This window comes from Neoarius graeffei, chromosome 6 (genome assembly GCF_027579695.1).
Source record: "Neoarius graeffei isolate fNeoGra1 chromosome 6, fNeoGra1.pri, whole genome shotgun sequence".
NCBI classification, from domain to species: Eukaryota; Metazoa; Chordata; class Actinopteri; order Siluriformes; family Ariidae; genus Neoarius; species Neoarius graeffei.
Window position 1 is genome coordinate 22,783,566 of NC_083574.1, and position 22,256 is coordinate 22,805,821.

The 22,256-nt window shown below is 42.1% G+C and overlaps 1 protein-coding gene across 1 annotated transcript; it reads right to left on the reverse strand.

The window, feature by feature from the left end:
- Positions 1–165: 165 nt before the first annotated feature.
- LOC132888244 (matrix metalloproteinase-23-like) lies at positions 166–21,875 on the reverse strand. Its single transcript, XM_060924321.1, has 3 exons — positions 21,497–21,875; positions 7,727–7,836; positions 166–322 (listed from the first exon to the last, which is right to left on the reverse strand). Exons 1-3 carry the CDS (start codon positions 21,581–21,583, stop codon positions 166–168), a joined length of 354 nt encoding a protein of 117 aa, XP_060780304.1. The 5' UTR covers positions 21,584–21,875.
- Positions 21,876–22,256: the final 381 nt, after the last annotated feature.

The following is a 22,256-nucleotide window of genomic DNA, read 5'->3' on the forward strand; positions in this document are numbered from 1 at the left end:
CTAACTTATTGATCATCCTTGATACATTATTTAAAATATTTAACAGGACACACAACGTGTGATGAACACTGTCCCAGATTAAGTCATCTCCTAAAGCAGGTGGAGACCAGGAACAGTCTGAATAAAGAGAACACAAAGATAGGTAGTTCAATCTGTATTATAAATTCACCACCCAAGCTCACCAATAATGATATCAGCACTTTTATTTGTGTTGGTGATTTCTGTAAAGGTCAGAGATGAGACATCACTCCATTTGGTGAAGGCGATACTGATGGCTTTACGGGTGTCGTCTTTATTCAGTGTATTGGGGAATGTTGTGATCCTTTAAGAAGAAAAAAACAGGTAGATTCTCAGTTCAGTTAAAATACATGAGACAGCACACCCATGCAGCTGTGTTTGTATCTTCAGTACATTTGCTATTCCCAAGTACAACCTGTATAAATTCCATTCCCATTTTCTTTCTTTCGATTTTCATACATCTGTGCTTTTGTTTGTTTGATCACTCAGCCAAGTCCAAGGCAAGATCACACACAAACAGGCCAAATGGAAACATAATATAAGTTCAGGTTAAATGCGAATTGTGTAAAACTAGCATATTATGCTGTTTGTCATGTTATGTACAGTGGCAAACAAGTTAGTTAGTTAGTTAGTTAGCTAGCTAGCTAGCTCTGGGCCACTAATTTGATTGGTCAAATGCCTTTCCAAGAGTACTGATGCACATTATGCCACTATCTGCTATACAGTGCCTTGCAAAAGTATTCATCCCCCTTGGTGTTTGTCCTGTTTTGTTGCATTACAAGCTGGAATTAAAATGGATTGTTGGAGGGTTAGCACCATTTGATTTACACAATATACCTACTGCTTTAAAGGTGCACATTGTTTTTTTTATTGAGACACAAACTGTTGGGGTTCACCCAGTCGGAAACGGTCAATCGGTCAACTTACTTCTAGAAGTAAGTTGACCGATTGACCGTTTCCGACTGGGTGGACCCTAACACAAACAATAATTAAGATGAAAAAACAGAAATCTGGAGTGTGCATAGGTATTCCCCCCCCCCCCAAGTCAATACTTTACAGAGCCACCTTTTGCTACAATTACAGCTGCAAGTCTCTTGGGGTATTTCTCTATTAGCTTAGCACATCTAGCCACTTGGATTTTTGCCCATTCCTCAAGGCACAACTGCTCCAACTCCTTCAAGTTAGATGGGTTGCGTTGGTGTAGATCAGAGATTAGATTAGATAAAACTTTATTGATCCCTTTGGGAGGGTTCCCTCAGGGAAATTAAGATTCCAGCAGCATCATTACAGATAAACAGAGAAAAGAAATAGAGGAAAACTTCTAGATAAATTAAAATAAATTAAGTATTTACATATACAAATATAAAAAGAATAAGATATGGGGAAGAGAGGAAGCAGGAGAGATATTGCACTTTATACTGCACATTGTCCAGTATTGCTTATTGTTAGGCTAGGCTAGGCTACAGCTCCTTCATGTCCTCTGTCCTCCTGTTACCCCTCCTCCCCCCCAGAGAGGAGTTGTACAGTCTGATGGCGTGAGGGACAAAGGAGTTTTTGAGTCTGTTCATCCTGCACTTGGGAAGGAGCATTCTGTCACTGAACAGGCTCCTCTGGTTGCTGATGACGGTGTGCAGAGGGTGACTGGCATCGTCCATGATGTTCAATAGTTTGTCCATAGACCTCTTCTCTGCCATCGTCACCAGAGAGTCCAGCTTCATGCCGACCACAGAGCCGGCCCGCCTGATCAGTTTGTCCAGCCTGGATGTGTCCTTCTTGGATGTGCTGCCCCCCCAGCACACCACGGTGTAAAACAGGACACTGGCGACCACAGACTGAGAGAACATCCACAGGAGTTTCCTGCAGATGTTAAAGGACCGCAGCCTCCTAAGGAAGTTTAGCCTGCTCTGTCCCTTCCTGTATAAGTGTTTGCTGTTGCAAGTCCAGTCCAGCTTGCTGTCCAGCCACAGCCCGAGGTACTTGTAGGAATCCACAGCCTCCCCCTCGACTCCCTCGATCAGAACTGGTCGTGACCTTGGTCTGGACCTCCCAAAGTCAATGACCAGCTCCTTGGTCTTCGAGGTGTTGAGCTGCAGATGGTTCCTGTTGCACCACACAGCAAAGTCCCTCACCAGGCTCCTATACTCCTCTCTGTCGTCACTGATACACCCAACGATGGCTGCGTCATCGGCAAACTTCTGAATGCGACACAGCTCCGAGTTGTAGCAGAAGTCCACGGTGTACAGGGTGAAGAGAAGAGGGGCCAGCACTGTGCCTTGGGGTGCTCTGGTGCTGCTAATCACAGTGTCAGATGTGATGTCCTTCAGCCTGACGTACTGCGGCCTGTCAGTGAGGTAGTTGGAGATCCAGGTGACCAGGCAGGGGTCCATTCGCAGGGGCGTACAGCAATCTTCAAGTTATGCCACAGATTCTCAATTGGCTTACGGTCTGGGCTTTGACTAGGCCATTCCAAGACACTTAAATGTTTCCCTTTAAACCATTCCAGTGTAGCTTTAGCAGTATGTTTAGAGTTATTGTCCTGCTGGAACGTGAACTTTTGTCCCAGTCTCAAACCTCTGGCTGACTCAAACAGGTTTTCCTCCAGAATTGCCCTGTATTTAGTGCCATCCATCTTTCCTTCAGTCCTGACCAGCTTTCCTGTCCCTGCAGATGAAAAACATCCCCACAGCATGATGCTGCCACCACCATGCTTCATTGTAGGGATAGTGTTCTCAGGGTGTTGGGTTTGCGCCACACATGGCATTTCCCATGATAGCCAAAAAGTTAAAATTTTGTCTCATTTGACCAGAGAATCTTCTTCCATGTGTTTGGGGAGTCTGCCATATGTTGTTGGGCAAACTCCAAACATGATTTTTTTTAAGCAATGACTATTTTTCTAGCCACTCTTCCATAACGTCCCACTCTGTGGAGTGTATGGCTTAAAGTGGTCCTATGGACAGATATTCCCATCTCCATTGTGGATCTTTGCAGCTCCCTCAGCATTATCATTGGTGTCTTTGTTGCATCTCTGATTAATGCCCTCATTGCCCGGTCTGTGAGTTTTAGTGGGCGGCCTTCTTTTGTCAGGTTTGTAGTGGTGCCATATTCTTTCCATTTTGCTATAATGGATTTAATGGTGCTCCCTGGGATATTCAAAGTTTGGGATATTTTTTTATGACCCAACCCTGATCTATACTTCTCCACAACTTTGTCTCTGACCTGTTTGGAGTGCTCCTTGGTTCTCATGTTGCTTGCTTAGTTGTGTTACAGAGTCAAGGTCCTTCCAGAACAGGTTTCTGGAACAGGTTGATTTATACAGACATCATGTGACAGATCATGTGACACTTTGATTGCACACAAGTGGATCGTAATCAACTAGTTATGTGACTTATGAAGTGAATTGGTTGGACCAGTTCTTATTTAGGGGTTTCATACGAAAGGGGGTGAATACTTATGCACACTCCAGATTTCTGTTTTTTTTTATCTTATTGTTTGTGTCACAATAAAAAAAAAAACAATTTTCACCTTTAAAGTGGTAGGCATATTGTGTAAATCAAATAGTGCTAACCCTTCAAAAATCCATTTTAATTCCAGCTTGTAATGCAACAAAACAGGACAAACACCAAGGGGGTGAATACTTTTGCAAGGCACTGTACGCCAAGTCCGGTCAAGTCAATTTATTTATTATGACGTGAAATGTTTCATGTTATAAAGAGATAAATTGGTCTTGGCTGACGGTGGACTCCCCATGACATAGACCACGGAACGCATTTGAACAAGGGGGGGCCACAATCGCAAGAGGGTGTCACCAAAATGTTAGGTCGGACATGATGCATATAGGCTACATTATACACGGACACACACGTAATGCTATCAGTCATGACAGCCAGCACAGAACCGTGCAGATTAAAATGCACAAGAAAAGCACCTCGGTGGTCGGTGGTAACTCAACTTAAACTGCTTGCTTGTACCGGTATTAAAGCACTATAGAGAGAAACACTGAACACAGAGAAGTGCACTCGGCGGTGCTCGGTCAGAGGAAAGTATGGGAATATGCCTGCAGTTTTGTCAGAGCTGCGTGTGTGTCCGCGCGCGCGAGTGCGTGTGTGTGTGCGTTTCCACAATATGCCAGCACATACTGTAACTGCGCAGAAACTGTGCTGTGTACATTTTGCAACATTTCACGCACGACGTATACACGTTGCTCAACGTCAACAAATATTGGTTTAGGAAATGTTTAAGCAAATGTTTGATTAAATTACAGCATGGGTTGGGTTTAAGTTCGATTTTGTCGACATGTTTTGAGTTGAAAAACACTCACAGGCCAACATTTTATTTATTTTTTAAATAATTTTCAAAAAGTTACCCGGGCCACGGCCCCCCTGGGTATGTACCCCCCTGGGTACATATCATGTGGCATAGACCGGGTGGTTCCGCGGTCTATGCCCCATGATATGTACTCCAGCTACGAACTATATACATACTTATTACAATATCATCCACTGGTGTTCAATAACACCAGGGTCTCGCCATGGCTCAACCTAAGCATGAAGTAGAGCCTAATCAAATTGTGTAAATGAGCCATATTCCTCATTTTATCCGTTTTCTACACACGTTCTCCTTATTCAAACATGAGGTTCACGTTATAGCCTAACAATATCAATTACCTTGTTATAACATGAAATGTTTTATGCTATAAAGAAAAGTTTCTTGTTATAACGTGATAAGTTTATATTTGGGCGGCACAGTGGTGTAATGGTTAGCACTGTCGCCTCACAGCAAGAAGGTTCTGGGTTTGAGCCCAGTGGCCGATGGGGGCCTTTCTGTGTGGGGTTTGGATGTTCTCCCCATGTCTGTGTGGGTTTCCTCCGGGTGCTCCAGTTTCCCCCACAGTCCAAAGACATACAGTTAGGTTAACTTGCTACTCTAAGTTGTCCATGACCAAAAGCAGTGCAACAGAGGAGTGGCTAGCCTGCTGTACTTACTTAACCAATAAACCCTAGGAAAGGGACCTTACCCAGAACACACTGGACGGGCGAAGATGATGTTTATATGTCATAATAACGTGAAAATATCTTGTTAAAACCTGAAAAAACATTGTTATAACAATAAACCTTTCATGTTATAACATGATACTGATCTGTTTTTCTTTTTCCTGGTGTGGCAGCAATACCCTGCAGTATTTTAAAGCTCCAAATATCATTATCTGTATTTGGATGGGCACAGTCCTAACCAAAAACATGGGAAAAACCCGGAGATAGAAATAGCACCACTGTCAGCATAGTGTGTGAATTCTGGCTTTGACAGTTCTTCAGCCTCAGCTACATCACTTAAGTTCATAACTGGAATGAAGGAATGATGCAAATGCATCCCATAGTGCTACATGTTCATGGTCTTTCTTCATCTCCTGTGCTTCATATCTTCCCATCATTGCATCCTGCAGGATCCCAGTCCTGATGCACAGCTCCAGTCTGAAACACATGACTGGTGAAGCTTTCTTGTAATGTAAACAGTGCCCCTCCTAGTCACATCTGTATTTATATCAGTTTAGACCAGTGTTTCTCAACTACTGGGCCAGTGGGCTGCAAAGTGCCATCTAGTGGGTCACAATTTTTTTATTCCAAGTTGAAGCTAATTTTTAGTAGGGTACAATTGCTGAGTTGCATCCGATATCACATCTGCCTCATTAGATATCCAAGACAGGAAGTGGTGGTCAGCTGAGCTCGCTGATTACAAAGCATTACTATCACTGTGATGCCTTGCTAGTCATTAAAATGCCCTACGCTTGCACTGTTTTGGGCTGTTCGAAATGAACAAACTGATAAAAGTTTCTTCCGGGTTCCCCGTGAAGTGATAAAGGGTGAAAAAGCAAGGAATTCTGCCAAAAGATGACGAGAAAGGTGGCTCTTGAACCTTTCACTGTGATGGAGGGGAGCCGCATCGAAGAACGCTCGAGTTTGCAGTGATCACTTTGTGAAAGGTTTGTAAATTCCTCTGATTTATTTCGTTTGGATTCACAAATCACTTTCTTGGCCATTTTCCCTCATTTCGTGATGTTTTGAAGTTCAGAAGACACTTAAGTCCTCATGCATTTTTGCTTACTGTTTGATTGTGGTCACCATATCGTAAACTAACGTATATAATACGCATGATAGGTGTATTATATGTGTGTTTCTATGTTTTAAAGGTGTTTCTGTGGATCTTTTTGAATGATTTACCTGGAAGAGAAGAGCAGGGAGGACTGGGAATCAAGTGGCTGTGGTTTGTTTACATCTGATACTAAAACTTGTAGCATCCTAGCAACCATTGCGAAGACGCATACAAAGAGTCCAGAAGTTCCTACTTACCCAGGCATAAATGATACAGGATTTATCTTGTAGTGTCCTGATCCCCAGATCTTTAACCCAGCCACATATAAAAAGTTGTACGCCTCCATGCTCTTCCAGGTTTTCATCTGTGTCCCTGTGTAGAACAATGTCTGCAGCACCAGGTAGTTTGAGATGTCAGGGAACTCAACGGATGGATAATTTTCCAACTCATAAGAAAAACCCTTCTTTGTTAACATGTAAGGATCTATCCCATTGAGTGGTTTCTATATCCACTTCTTTTGAGTGTACTTCTTGGTTTTAATAACTTGCTTGTTTGCTGTACACAAAAATGGCAATAAGTTCTTGTGTTAATCGACCAGACTCCACTTTTGGATGTTGCATCCCATTTATACATGTTACAATAGATTATTAGATTCTTTTTTTTTAAAGATATTTTTTTGGGCTTTTTGCACCTTTATTGGATAGGACAGTGTAGAGACAGGAAATGAGCAGGGGAGAGAGAGACGGGAAGGGATCGGGAAATGACCTCGGGCCGGAATCGAACCCGGGTCGCCCGCATTCATGGTATGGCGCCTTAACCACCTGAGCCACGACGCCCCCAGATTATTAGATTCTAATAGAATAGATGAGCCAAAATAATTGGGGGTCTTTTTTAATGGGCTCTGACTCGTTACATAGGTGGGCCTTAAAGTAGAAAAGGTTGAGAACCCCTGGTTTAGACCACATGATTGGTTTACTTTGGATAATGTGTTCATATCTGCTTACATCCCTACTCTCCATTTCACTAATGCCGAGTTGTTGAAAAGCCTACATCTGCAAATATTCAGCTCCCTCGCAGTAAATGGTAACTTCCTCCATCTTTAGCTTGCTACTGCTATTTATCCTTAATTATTTATTTTAAATAAGCACCAGATGGCTGTGGTATCTGTTCACCTACTGTGAATCACATTGACAATCAATAATCAATGCATCACATAATGACTGTGCATCCAGCCTGCCCTGTCACATCCTAAAAATAAATGTTAAACATTCATGTGTAGCTTTCTTTTTTTAAACAGTTCTTTGAACAGTACAGTGAATAAGTCTGAAAGTTTTGGTGATCTTCAAGATGTGCTTTTCCTCCACCTCTGGTTTCTTGCTGGAGAGGAAATGGCAGCAGTAGCGGGAGGAGGGAGAGGGCATGGCCAAGACAGATTTTCTGTCTTAAGCTACTATTTATATCATCCATGCCTCAGACGATATGAGCAAACGTGACTTCTTTCCATCCATCTACACCATTTTATTATTTTTCATCACCAAAAAATGAACACTTTTTACTGTAGTTTGTTAAAGTTCAGCGATTCAAAATTATCCCTAACATTTCTCAGACTCATCTTTCTCACTTGTAGGTAATGTTGAAGTGATCCCACTTGTAGCCTAGCGGGTTGATGGCATAGCGTTTGGCTCGAACTGGTGATTCTCTTGGTCCTCCACTCGCAGACACATGATCCTCCTGATGGCCAAGATGCAACACAAAAATAAACATCACGGCTGAGCCATTAATTTAATTCATTATTTATTCAAAGTTATAACAATGTTCATAATCGTGCTTGTCTGAATTTTACGTCTTTAGTTTCGCACTGGAGCTATCGCACTAATGAGACTATATGCTGCAGTGGAGCAGCTCCACTTTAGCATGTGAAAGATTTAATCAGATGGAATGATCTAGAAATGAATCTGTGCCTGATTGATGAAATGATCGTACGACACCAAAACAAATGGTGACTTCAGATGAATGAGCAGATGATGAATCAGCTAAGAAATAAGCCCCCACTTCATTTACATGGCATTTTCACACAATACGCCACAACTGACTCTCATATACAGATAAATTATATGAAAAACATCCTAATTTATGTACAGTTGAGGTCAGAAATTTACACACACACACACACACGAATGTCATAACAATATTGAGCTTTCAATAATTTCTTTGAACTTTTCATTTTCTGTGCCAGGATGATTGTACAACATACATCTTTAAAAGAAAAAAAAAACAACAAGAATTTGGTCCACAAGTTATTTTAGACTTTCTGAAATAAATACACAGTGTCATAAATATACAATCAGCAGAACAAATATTTGGTAAAATACCCTTTAGCAAGTTTAAAATTGACCAAACACTTTTGGTAGCCATCAATAAGCTTCTGGCAGAATTCTGGTTGGATATTTAACCACTCTTCTTGGCAGAATTGGTAGTGTTCAAATAAATTTGCATGGTTCCTGGCATGGACCTGACTTTTAAAGCACAGTCCACAAATTTTTCAATAAGGTTGAGGTCAAGACATGTTTTATGCTTAATGTTAGCCTGCTTTATTCATTCCACAACCAGCTTTGATGTGCATTTGGGATTACTGTCCTGTTGAAACACCCAACTGTGTCCAAGCTCCTGATGGTTTGAGGTTATGCTGAAGAATTCTGAAGTAGTCCTCCTTCCTCATTATTCCATCCACTTGCAAAACCAGCCCAAAAGCATAATGCTACCACCACCATGCTTGACAGTTGCTACAGGTAACTCTGGTCATTATGGCCAAAGAACTCAATCTTTGTCTCATCTGACTATGAAACTTTCCTACAGAAGGATTTTTCTTTGCCCATGCGATCAGCTGCAAACTTTAGTCGAGCTTGAAGTTATTGATTTTGGAGCAGGGTTTTTTTTTTGGATGGCAGCCTCTAAGTTCATGGTGATACTGTCATTGTGACTATCCCTCGAAAGTGAGGGTGATGTTCTCCTAGTTGTTGGCAGCTCGGTCTCAGTGGGTTCTTAGGTGGCTGAGGAGCTCAATCCTTGATTGACAGGATTTGGCGCAGATGCTGCAGATGGTGGTGGGAAAGCGCAGGTGGTCCGGATTTAGCGCATGTTCTTTCCTTTGCCTCCTTTTCTCCTCAATGTGGTTTGGCCTCTGGCTTTCAAAATTTGACTCTTTATCTGATGGTTGCTCTCCAGGCATTATGGTTTCTGGCCTGGTCTTCCCAGTTGTTGCCGAAGCTTTTCAGGTTTTGTTTCAGCAGGTCCTTGTATTGTTTCTTTTGTCCTCCTCTGCACCGCTTTCCTTCTCTGAGTTGGGAGAAGAAGACCTGTTTCATAAGTCAGCTATTATCCATTCTGACGATGTGGCCAGTCCACCGCAGCTGGCTTTGGATGATGATGGACTCAATGCTTGAGAGTTTAGCTTCAGCCAAGATGCTGACAGTCTGCTGACCCGATTTGGAGACACCTGTGCATGAATTTGTTTAGCGTGGGGATGCCGTTGCACACTGGGAAATATATAGTCCTTGGCCTTAACCAATGGCTGGAGATCCCAGACGATTGGGGCATAAAGTTCTGCTGCAACCTTCTTCTGCTTTCACAGCCGTTGGATGTTTAATTGAAGTCCATCTCCTCCGCCTGCTCTGCCACTGAAGACTTTGTTGAATCGCATTTCGTCTGGCACCTCCCTGCATAACCTTGCCGTCAAGGGTGACCCTGTCAGTAGCTAAAGCTCCTGACGGCATCGCTTGTGGGATCCCCATGGTGATATAAAACTCACTTAACTGTACACAGTGACACTGGTGTTCCAGCAGCTTCCAGTTCATGGCAGGCCTGTGCCTTGGCGGTAGAGTTTGCTCATATAGATACAGATGCCAAAGATGAAACTGACGAAGAAGGAAACGATGGAATTTATGATCAGACTTAAAGGCTACTTTAATGAATAAGGGTTGCTGTGTTTAAAGCTAAGATGTGTGATGCTAAAACCTTTCTAATTCATTTAGCTCCAGTGCAAAAACAGTATTAAGAGGAAAACTGTTAATATTTTATTTCTGACCAAATAGTTTCTTTAATTCTTCTGTAAAAGTGAGATGCAGAGAAAATGGACGCTGTTAGTCAGGCTGAAAAGATCAAACCATATAATTTGGCATCTTTGCGTTTCTATCTTTGCATGTCTATTGGCTGGAGTGCAGATGTCCAAAAGCTATATTCACTATACAAGTACATCTGACATTCCCATGCTCAAGCTGCAACAATTCCCCATTATTACTGTTCCTCTATCCCTCTCTTTCATCTGCACTCTTTCGTCCTTTGATCACTCAGCTGTTTAGTGGAAAATATGGCATTTTTATTATCTTAGAAAGGATCAGACACCAGGGTAGCAGACATTAGCATGTAACAATAGCTGATATTAACGAACAAGTCACAACCTATGTACTGTAGCAATGTGTTTTTATCTTTTACCTAACTGATGTTACTATACAAAGTGAAAGAGCACTGTGCGCATACACACCTTACTAAAAATTTATAAAAACTACAAAAGTATGTACCTCTGGCCTGGGGAGAGGGGGTTGGGGGTTCATGGGGTGTAAGATACAGAGCATAAGAAAAATAATAACCATGAAAGAGGCTGAAAAACATGAACAGGCCAGAAGAGCTCCTGAAAGGAAGCGAAGCACTGAAATAATGCTGCCCAGATGTTGAACCCAAATCCTTACTGCAAGCCTCCATCCTTCATTTTACCAGCTGCAGATCTCTTAGCATGAGCTGAAATATCTGTCACCCACATGCAAAGAGAAGCACATCCGCTCCTCCTCCTTCAAGCGACCTTTTCTTCACTCTTTTCATGTCTTTTTCTCACAGGACTTACAACTCACTCCAAGAAAAGCTCCAGTCATGAAGAACCTTCATGAATAACTTGATTTTATAAAATGACACACTTCTCAAATCGTGTTACTGCCACAGCAAGACTGTGAATTAAACCTAAAAAGTCTGTGAAGATACTCGCACCATCCCATTAATGATCATGTCTTACACATACAGTATTGCTTGATAATTTAGGAATCATTTGGTGGAAAGACTTATTTTAAATTAAATCTTGCCACAGAGCTTTATGGCTTAATGGGAAAAAAAAATCTCCAAATCCACTCACACACACAGCTTCACAGTGTAGAAGTAAAAACCTTTTTTGTTATGTCTGGATTATAAACTAAAACTCTACAGAGGTTTTGTTTTGTTTTTTTATTTAATTGCTTTTTTTGATTGTCAAGGCAGAAGTTAATTAACCTATAAACAGAAGGTCCACAGCTTTCAAACAAGGCATTAAGACTAATCATACATGTTCTTCAGATCCTACACTAATCAGAAATCTGCTCATTCAGCAACAGGTTTGTATGCATCACCTGTGCTAAAATACAAATGTTATAAAAACACAACATCTAGTAGAAATAGTGGCATTTATATTCAAAGCTGAATTCAAGTATCAACAACCAGGCCCAGAAAGCAGTTTATGTTGCTTTAAAGGGGATATTTTGTAAAAATGGGCTTTGTCTGTATTTTGGTGAGTATGTATGAAATCTGGAGTATCTGACAAGATCTCTTCTTATATTAACAAGTGTACAAAATCGCAGACTTTACCTATTTCATATGAGAGATTGACTGTGATTGGCTCATGACTGCTATCAACATGTGCAACATCTGGAAGACACACACTACAGTGGTGCTTGAAAGTTTGTGAACCCTTTAGAATTTTCTATATTTCTGCTTAAATATGACCTAAAACAACATCAGATTTTCACACAAGTCCTAAAAGTAGATAAAGAGAACCCAGTTAAACAAATTAGACAAAAATATTATGCTTGGTTGTTTATTTATTGGGGAAAATGATCCAATATTACATATCTGTGAGTGGCAAAAGTATGTGAACCTCTAGGATTAGCAGTAAATTGGAAGGCAAACTTAGAGTCAGGTGTTTTCAATCAATGGGATGACAATCAGGTGTGAGTGGGCGCCCTGTTTTATTTAAAGAACAGGGATCTATCAAAGTCTGATTTTCACCAGGGCTTTGAACCAGAATTTTTTTCCTATTGGTTCGTTCCGAACAGAAACGGAATTTTAACGTTTCCGGTTTTGGGTTCCACCATTAAATAGACGTTCCCGAACCGGTTAGAACAAAAAAATTTCGTTCCCGGAACGGTTAATTACGTTCCCTGTCAGCTGTTTAACAAATGGCTATAAAATTATGTCTCTGTCTCATCCAGCTTAAGCCAAATGTAGGCTAATTCTATTACAACCTTCATTAAATAAGACAAGAAATAATTCAAAACAATTATTATTTCAAATGTTGGCGATTTGGATTCTCAGTATGTCTTCCCATCTACACAAACAGAAAAAGTGCCAAAAATGAAAGAGAATTCGTTTAGTGTGTTACCAAAGGCTAGTCAGGCCCTATAGAGGGCTACCGCATGACGTCACCGCGCCGCGAGATTTTGTTAGGCGCCAAATTGGAAGACCAAGTACACATCTATGCAAGTACATACATACATAAAACAAACTACACCTGAAATGTAGCCAGGGCCGGTTCTACCCTAATCTGGACCCGGGTGCAACATCGCGCAACCCCCCCCCCAAAAAAAACACCAGTCTAAATCAGGACAACCATCACATAACTATAAACATTTTATATCAACTATTTTAACTAAATGGGCTATAATAAATAAGCCTGCAGGCAGCCACGGCGGGCTGCCTCAGAAAAGTAACCATTTGTCCTACCTTAAAACTCGTTTTGCATTTTCTGCCTCCTTTTTTGTATTTTCAACCCTCCGTTTATTTTCTTTCCTTTTCTGAAAACCCGATTTGTGTCCAGACATTTTGTTCTGCTACCAACGAACTAACTCGTCAGGTCTCGTCTCTCGAGCCCGCGATGATTCCCGTGGGAAGAGCAACAACTGATACATTTTTACAAACAGCCAATAGGGAGGTTGCATCGTTCAGGCTCTTCTTTGCTCAGACACTCAGTAATGCACTTATCACATGGAGACGTGATAGCAGTCCACCTTCCCGCTCTCTCCATTCAGTCAGCGAACGTCACACAGGAAGTGAACCCCAGCGGGTCATAGAAACTTGCGCAGGAGAAGAATGGCTTTTTAATTTGTAGGCTATGGAAACTCTGAGGAACGAAATAAAAACCGGTATTAACCGGTTACCATTATTTTTAATAAGTGTTTCTGTTCCGGAACATAAAAAATAATAAAGTTTCTGGTTTCGTTTCTGTTCCATGTGAAATAGAAAAAGTTCCCGGTTTTCGTTTTCGTTCCTTGAACCGGTTCAAAGCCCTGATTTTCACAACACATGTTTGTGGAAGTGTATCATGGCACGAACAAAGGAGATTTCTGAGGACCTCAGAAAAAGCATTGTTGATGCTCATCAGGCTGGAAAAGGTTACAAAACCATCTCTAAAGAGTTTGGACTCCACCAAGCCATCGTCAGACAGATTGTGTGCAAATGGAGGAAATTCAAGACTACTGTTACTCCCCAGGAGTGCTCAACCAACAAGGATCACTCCAAGAGCAAGGCGTGTAATAGTCGGTGAGGTCACAAAGGACCCCAGGGTAACTTCTAAACAACTGAAGGCCTCTCCAGCATTAGCCAATGTTCATGAGTCCACCATCAGGAGAATACTGAACAACAATGGTGTGCATGACAGGGTTGCAAGGAGAAAGCCACTGCTCTCCAAAAAGAACATTGCTGCTCGTCTGCAGTTTGCTAAAGATCACGTGGACAAGCCAGAAGGCTATTGGAAAAATGTTTTGTGGACGGATGAGACCAAAATAGAACTTTTTGGTTTAAATGAGAAGCGTCATGTTTGGAGAAAGGAAAAAACACTGCATTCCAGCATAAGAACCTCATCCCATCTGTGAAACATGGTGGTGGTAGTATCATGGTTTGGGCCTGTTTTGCTGCTTCTGGGCCAGGACGGCTTGCCATCATTGACGGAACAATGAATTCTGAATTATACCAGTGAATTCTAAAAGAAAAATGTCAGGACATTTGTCCATGAACTGAATCTCAAGAGAAGGTGGGTCATGCAGCAAGACAACAACCCTAAGCACACAAGTTGTTCTACCAAAGAATGGTAAAAGAAGAATAAAGTTAATGTTTTGGAATGGCCAAGTCAAAGTCCTGACCTTAATCCAATCGAAATGTTGTGGAAGGACCTGAAGCGAGCAGTTCATGTGAGGAAACCCACCAACATCCCAGAGTTGAAGCTGTTCTGCATGGAGGAATGGGCTAAAATTCCTCCAAGCCGTGTGCAGGACTGATCAACAGTTATCGGAAACATTTAGTTGCAGTTATTGCTGCAGAAGGGGGTCACACCAGATACTGAAAGCAAAGGTTCACATACTTTTGCCACTCACAGATATGTAATATTGGATCATTTTCCTCAATAAATAAATTACCAAGTATAATATTTTTGTCTTATTTCTTTATCTGGGTTCTCTTTATCTACTTTTAGGACTTGTGTGAAAATCTGATGATGTTTTAGGTCATATTTATGCAGAAATATTGAAAATTCTAAAGGGATCACAAACTTTCAAGCACCACTGTATATGGCCTGACCATCACATGTGAGCCTTCTTTAAATTATTAACACAAAGTTGGAAGCATGCAATTGTCAGGCCTTTCAATTACATGAAACCTGCGACGGATAACATCGTAGGTGCCTAAATTAAAAAGGCACCCAAATTAAGGTCAAGCACCCAAAATATGCTACCACAAGTAAAACAAAAAACAAACAAACAAAAAAGTTGATTAAATAAACTTGGCTGCATAAAACCCAATATCTTGATTTTCTTTAAAAACACCAAAATTACCGAGAATTAGCATGCAAAATTACCGAGAATTAGCAATTGACGTGAAATCTGCACCATTCCCATGTTGTTCCGGGTTCATCGAACTAGCCGTAAGCCTCATGCAGAGCACGAATTCTCCATCAACAGCGATCGGCACGCCATGATTTCATGGAGGAGCGAGACTCAATGACCAGAGCGTGATTTCCACATTAGGTAAATCATCTTCTTTTATATTGTTTTATGGCAGTTGGCAAACAGCTTTTAGGTGCATTAACACCACCTTCTGGACTGGAGTGTGAACCAGAATGTTTACTATTGTGCTAAATTCTCCTAATAATTCCTGCATCATTTAAAAACCTAAAAATAGCCCTATATCCCACATTATCTGACCTCAACTGCAATATCTATCTGATACCTAGTTTCATACGATTTAAATCAGGTAAAAGACTGAATAAAAGAGAGCTATTTAGGGTACAACTGTGTGTATTTAACAGCTTGCATCTTAAATACACACAGTTGTGTAAGTGTGGGTGGAATCAGTGACTTGGAGCTTGGTCCTCTTGTTGATGATAGTCTTAGGTGGGGTTTACATTAGACCGTATCAGCGGATCATCAGATTAACGTTTTTAAAAACGATTAGCGTGCACACAGCAACGCCAATACACGATTCGCGTGCACACAGCAAAGCCAATACACGGATACGCTAATCACATGACTAATTCGGCACGTAAGTTGAGAAATGTGTCAGTGCGGCTCATCGCTTCCTCCTCAGCGGCTGCGCTCCAAATCACTCCGCCCTGAACAGCGAGTGCCCTCTGGAGGGTGCGCACTCCGGCCCTGCGCAGCTCACAGAGCGCACGAGTGAAGTGCACGAGCAATGATTCGGGACTGAGCCGCTGTGCGCAAGTCACTTACCACTTGCAAGTGGAAGGATGGCAAGCCTAAAGACAATCATAACTACACAATGGGCAGTATTTGCATCAGTATTTGCAGTATTTTCATACTTTTATACTCTTTAATGAAAGGTGATACAAGGCGGAAGTCCACGCCGTTTTTCAGCAGTCGCGTCACATGACCAACACCAGCGAATCAGGAAGGTGGATGTCACAGTGACGTTGTCCAATGACGACGCCAGCTAGAGCTCAGCACAGCGTATCCGCGTATTCTCAATGTTTACACAGCACCGGATCAGACACGATCTGGATTGAATACGTGGACCCTGGCGGATTCCCGTTTCCCGGCGTTTCCAGGCGTTTTAATGTAAACGGACAGTGCATCCGCGAAGAAAACGAGACAGATACGGTCTAATGTAAACTTGGCTTTAGACACTGGCCTTTCATTTAAACTAAGATCTTTTACCCGACTACATACTGTGAATTGCGCTGCCGATTCTTGTGATGTGACTGAAAAACCTTTTGTGTTGCAGGTCTGCTACAGGTTATGTCTGTTTGATGGCAACATGCAGAACTTGATTTTTCATTCACAGGCTCCTTTCCTCCAGGCTCTCCTCAAGCCCCAACACATCTTTTAAATACTAACTAACTGTATTCTAATTATTTTTGTCATGTACATCGAGGGATTAATGCTGTAGATATTTTGCAATAAAGGTAAAAATAACATTCATAGATTTCTTTATTTATTCATAACTTTGTAGATAAAAAAGCAACAGCAGGTTTAAACACAGAGCACTGGGAAAACAGCACTTTGCACATGCAGAAAAGCCCAAATTACCCTGCATCACAACAGAAAAAGCCCAAATTCAGAAATACAGGGTGTAGCCCAAATTATGTAATTGAAAGGCCTGATTGTATCAAACTGTTTTTGTATGCTGTAATATTACAATTTTCCTTCACCGGAACAAAGAAGCCCAAATCTGTTCCAGCATGACAATGCCCCTGTCTATAAAGTGAGGTCTATGATTTCAAGACATGATTTAGAAGAACTCAAGTGTTCTACACAGAACCCTGACTGAACACATTTTTGGAACGAACTGGAACGTTGGCTGCATCCCAAGCCTTCTTGCCCAACATCTGTGCCTGACTTCGCTAATGCTCTTTTGGCTGAATGGTCACCAATTCCCACAGCCATACTCTAAAATCTAGTTGAAAACCTTCCCAGAAGAGTAGAGGATATTATAACAGCAAAGAATGGACTAAATCTGGAATGGGATGTGCTCCAAGCACATACGGATGTGATGGCCAGGTGTCCACAAACTTTGGGCCATACAACAAATTTATGTTAAGATGACATCTATGAGGGTTTTGCAAAGACAAAACCACGTTGGCAAATTTCATAATTTCCACAACTGCAGGAAAAAGATTCCTGCTTGCAAATGCCTCGTTTGTATCAACCAAACACAAACTTGGTCTTCTAGTGTTCATGTAATTCACCCGGCTCCCAAACCAGCTTAATGTTGTCTCTGTATCGACACTGACACTTTAAGGCTGTGTTCACAAGGATGTTTTGGTATCTGTCAGAAAATACATTAATATCTGGTGCTGCAAGTGTGTTTGTGGGTGGAAACCACTTTTTCAGTGCTTGTGCACATATCTGTATCTGGAGTACCTACCAACACACAAACACTGAAATAACACAATCCAGTCTGTTTCTTTTGAGCTGCTTATTTCAGAAAACATGCGCTTCAACAAGTCGTTCAGATTTGGCTCCCCTTTCTATGTCACAAGAGGAGCTCATCAGGATTATACCGCCCCTTCATCTGAGTATCTCCACTCATGGCTTGAGAACTGCTTTTGCAAATAAATATTTATGACGAAAGTGCTACCTGATTGGCTGGTGGTGGTGGTATTCTCATTTAAAGGCACAGGGGCTCAAATCAGCCGCTTTGAACACAGGGGCTCAAATCAGCCGCTGTTTAGAGAGGGTGAGAAGGAAGCTGAGATGCTTTAGCTTTATATTTTTTTGACCAAAGCATCTCACAGACAGTTCACTAATGCCGCTTTTCCACTACAAACGCGGCTGAGTCAGGCTGAGCCGTGCCGTGCTGAGTCAGGCTGAGTCGAGCTGAGTGGGGCTGTTGGAGTTGCATTTCGACTACAACCGCGCTGAACCGTGCTGGCTGGAAGTGGGTGGACACATTGGGTGGAGTTAGCGAAAGTGGGTGGACGTCACGTGATGTCGTTAAGCGGCCCAAACAGTGACATCAGTGAGCTTTTAAGCGGTAGTCTCACGACCCGAATAGTAAACAATAAACATGGAGGACATGGAGTCGTTAGTGTTGCTGGTCTTGGTGCTGTGGCTTGTTGTCATCGACAACGCCAACAGATACTGGCAAGAGCGTATAGATGAGGCGAGGCGCATAAGGCTTCATAATTCTCGTAATTCTCCTTCTTCCGGGTTTGCGGTGTTTACAGAGCCCAGCGTGCCCGTGGGGCGTGTGTGGGCATGTGAGGACACTCCTCCTCACCAATCAGTGCACAGGGGAGTGTCTGCTCAAGCCCCCAGCCTCACTCGGCACAGTTTGGCTCGCTTCAGCCCTACTCCAAAACGGTGCGAGTTTTAGGGGCTAAGCAGGGCTGAAGCGAGCCGAGTCGTGCTGTTTTTTGGTAGTCGAAACGCGAGCCGTGTCGGGCTGAAGTGAGCTGAAGCGAGCTGAAGTGAGCTGAAAAAGGGTAGTGGAAAAGGGCCATAAGACCTTGGAGAACTGTGTCAACTTATGGAAAATGTCACCTTTAAATGTATGCATTTTGTGCATACACTGACAGCTAAGGCTTGCTGTAAACTGTCTATATAGGGTTTTCATGTTGGATAGTACAGCTCGGCGCTTGAACTGATAGCAAAGATCACTGTCTCCTATATTTTCCTCCACAGTGATGTGGATGACTGAAAGCACACCCAGTGTTTTGATGGCTATAAAATAGTCCTTGTTAAAGCAACCTAACTTGAAATGATGAATGAAAAGAGCCTGAAAAATGTGCCATTCCTGTTAATTAAATTAAATCAAATCCTTCATCTGCTTCTCAAAGACAAGACTCCCAATAGCCGTGCGTTTGTTTGCAGCGATCCTCCAACTGCTCTCCGAACTTCTTATACTCACAGCTCATTTGTCTCAGAATAGCATGACTGCAGACCAGTACGACTGCAAGCTATTGATTTTTCCCTGGGTTTTTATGACACTAAATAATGAATCAACATATTCCTTCTGTGGTTTGCAGCAGCAGGTTACAATATGCTGCACAGAAGAGTTTATTGGTGTGCAAAATGTCCATCTATACACTAAGCACAGTAATATCTAAATAAGGTGAAATAATGCTACTTTGCAGATTCCTGAGTCATAAAATTAAAGACAAAGTACACTTTGAAACATTAAATGTGTATATATTGAAATATTTGTAAAGTTTTAAACATTTCCAGTACTAATTTCTTGGTTGGTGCTGGATTTTCATTATTTCATCTCATTTCTACAACCTTAAACATAACGGATACGGGTCATTTAGCAGGGGCAGCACAGTGGTTAGCACTGTTGCCTCACAGCAAGAAGGTCCTGAGTTCGAGCTCGGTGGCCGACGAGGGCCTTTCTGTGCGGAGTTTGCATGTTCTCCCCGTGTCCGTGTGGGGTTTCCTCCGGGTGTTCCGGTTTCCCCCACAGTCCAAAGACATACAGGTTAGGCTAATTGGTGGCTCTAAATTGACCGCAAGTGAGAATGTGAATGGTTGTCTGTGTCTATGTGTCAGACCTGCGATGACCTGGCGACTTGTCCAGGGTGTACCCCACCTCTTGCCCATAGTTTGCTGGGATAGGCTCCAGCTTGCCTGTGACCCTGCAGGACAGGATAAGCGGTTACAGACAATGGATGGATGGATGGATGGATGGTCATTTATAGCTCCTAAAATGGACTAATTAGATTAATCATAATGAGAAATCCAGTGCAGAAATTGTGGAGATGGCAAACATTGGACTCCAAATCCCAGAATACAATGTGGCTGATGATTACGTTAGATGATGCAGTTACGGTGCATTAAGGCAGAGACTCAGCTCAGCTAGTTAGCAATCTATGAAATGCCATGTACGATGGCATGGACAGTGGAAGCTTTGGAACCTGATCTGTTTGAGCAGAGTGTATAGATGAGGTGGTGTGAGAGCTGGACTTTAAACTAAAGCACTGCTGTATTACTCTCTTTAGGTAGAGATGAATTCCCACTGGGAATTATGGGCCAGCAGTTGAATGGCATTGTGTAAAACCTAAGTCAAATGATAAGTATTGATACGCAAGTCATTTAGAGGGGATTTCTCATTTCTCATCTCATTATCTCTAGCCGCTTTATCCTGTTCTACAGGGTCACAGGCAAGCTGGAGCCTATCCCAGCTGACTACGGGCAAAAGGCGGGGTACACCCTGGACAAGTCGCCAGGTCATCACAGGGCTGACACATAGACAGACAACCATTCACACCTACGGTCAATTTAGAGTCACCAGTTAACCTAACCTGCATGTCTTTGGACTGTGGGGGAAACCGGAGCACCCGGAGGAAACCCACACGGACACAACATGCAAACTTCACACAGAAAGGCCCTCGCCGGCCACGGGGCTCGAATCCTGACCTTCTTGCTGTGAGGCGACAGCGCTAACCACTACACCACCGTGCCACCCAGGGGATTTCTCATTTAAAAAAAAAAAAAACCTTCAACTACCTCTGATGAAGTGGAGTATAAACCCACTACTTTGATGCTTGTAGCAGCTTCTTTTGATTCATATTCTGTCATTCAGTCCAGCCTGAGTTCAGAATGTATGCGAGTCAGCTAATGAATATTAATGAATGGGTCTCTATTGATGAATATTCATGAGTGGTGGGTGGGTGCTTTGAGTGAAATTAGTCTGAGGGAGACACTGTACTCAAAACAAACTAACTTTTTTTTCATACTTTCAGAGTAAAATTACCTGAGATCTGTTTCATGGACACTCTGAATTAATACAAAAATGGTAGAAATGAAAAAGATTAAGTAGCTATAGTCTAATAAATACACTACATTTGGATTACATGTCTGTGAAGGTTCTCAATTTTCTTCTTTCCTTTTGGTAACTTAAGAAAAGGAAAGAAGAAAAGATAAAAAAGTGTGTATTGCTCATGTTTTCAGATATTTCAGTGAGTAATTTCGCTTTCTGTGTAACAAAAATAATCATGACATTTTATTGATTTGGAAGCAAAGAATCTATAAACCTGCACCTTTTATGAAATCGGTTTAATTAGTGTTTACCTTTGATCACTGATCTCGTCTAAAATCGCGATATTTGGCGATTTTCGAAACGGTATCTGGTTGCTCATATTCTTAAGGTCTAAGCTGATGTTTCTGTTTAACTGTTAGTGAAACAGGAAACATGTTCATATGTAAAGAAAGTAAACTGATCCCTCGAAGATATAATATGGTCAGTTAGTTATACTTATTCTTCAGCATCTATACTGAATATTATTCGGCTTATGTTGAAGATATGTCGATAAAAGCCTGTGGTACTGTATTTAGGCTAATTAATGTACTTAATTAATTCGTTTCCTTACCTGTTCTCTCCTCCAGATGCCGGCAGAAAACAGTGTCACCAAAACCAACAGTGCCAGAGGCACAATTCCTGTCCAAATCCACCGCATTTCTAAAACAGAACCTTTGGAAAATGTTTTAAAGCCTTTTAAACAAAACAGCCGATGTTCTACATGCGAGTTTATTGTGAACAGCACTCATGCGCCGTGGATTTTATTCCTCCATCCAAAATCCTGGAGAAATAAACCTTCAAAACTGTTCATCCGAAAGACAAAGTCTTTCCCCACATCCGCATCAAACTTTCGCAGGTTAACAATCCACCTTACTTCACACTGAGACGACGTTATTCACGTTTATTGTAGTTTTATTTGCATCCGAACTTTAGCCATGTGTCCGGAGCGCGGAAAGCTGGAGCTCTGTCTGGGAAGAGCGATTCACCAATGAACCGACTCTTCTGTGAACGACTCTTTGAAGATGAATCGATTCGTGAAGTCGAAGTTCCAGGATTCAATGTCTCATTTTGGTAATTTAGCAACGCATTTCTTAATGAGGGCGGCACGGTGGTGTAGTGGTTAGCGCTGTCGCCTCACAGCAAGGAGGTCCGGGTTCGAGCCCCGTGGCCGGCTCGAACCCGGACCTTCTTGCTGCGAGGCCGGAGTTTGCATGTTCTCCCCGTGTCCGCATGGGTTTCCTCCGGGTGCTCCAGTTTCCCCCACAGTCCAAGGATAACTGGTGACTCTAAATTGAGTGTGAATGGTTGTGTGTGTCCCTGTGATGACCTGG

Excerpts from the sequence above, each read along its gene's own strand:
- LOC132888244 (XM_060924321.1), bottom strand. The coding sequence starts at position 21,583 with ATGCGGTGGATTTGGACAGGAATTGTGCCTCTGGCACTGTTGGTTTTG. Across the intron at positions 7,837-21,496 it reads GCATCTGGAGGAGAGAACAG|GAGGATCATGTGTCTGCGAG; the intron begins GTAAGGAAACGA and ends CTTGGCCATCAG. Across the intron at positions 323-7,726 it reads CACTTCAACATTACCTACAA|GATCACAACATTCCCCAATA; the intron begins GTGAGAAAGATG and ends TTCTTCTTAAAG.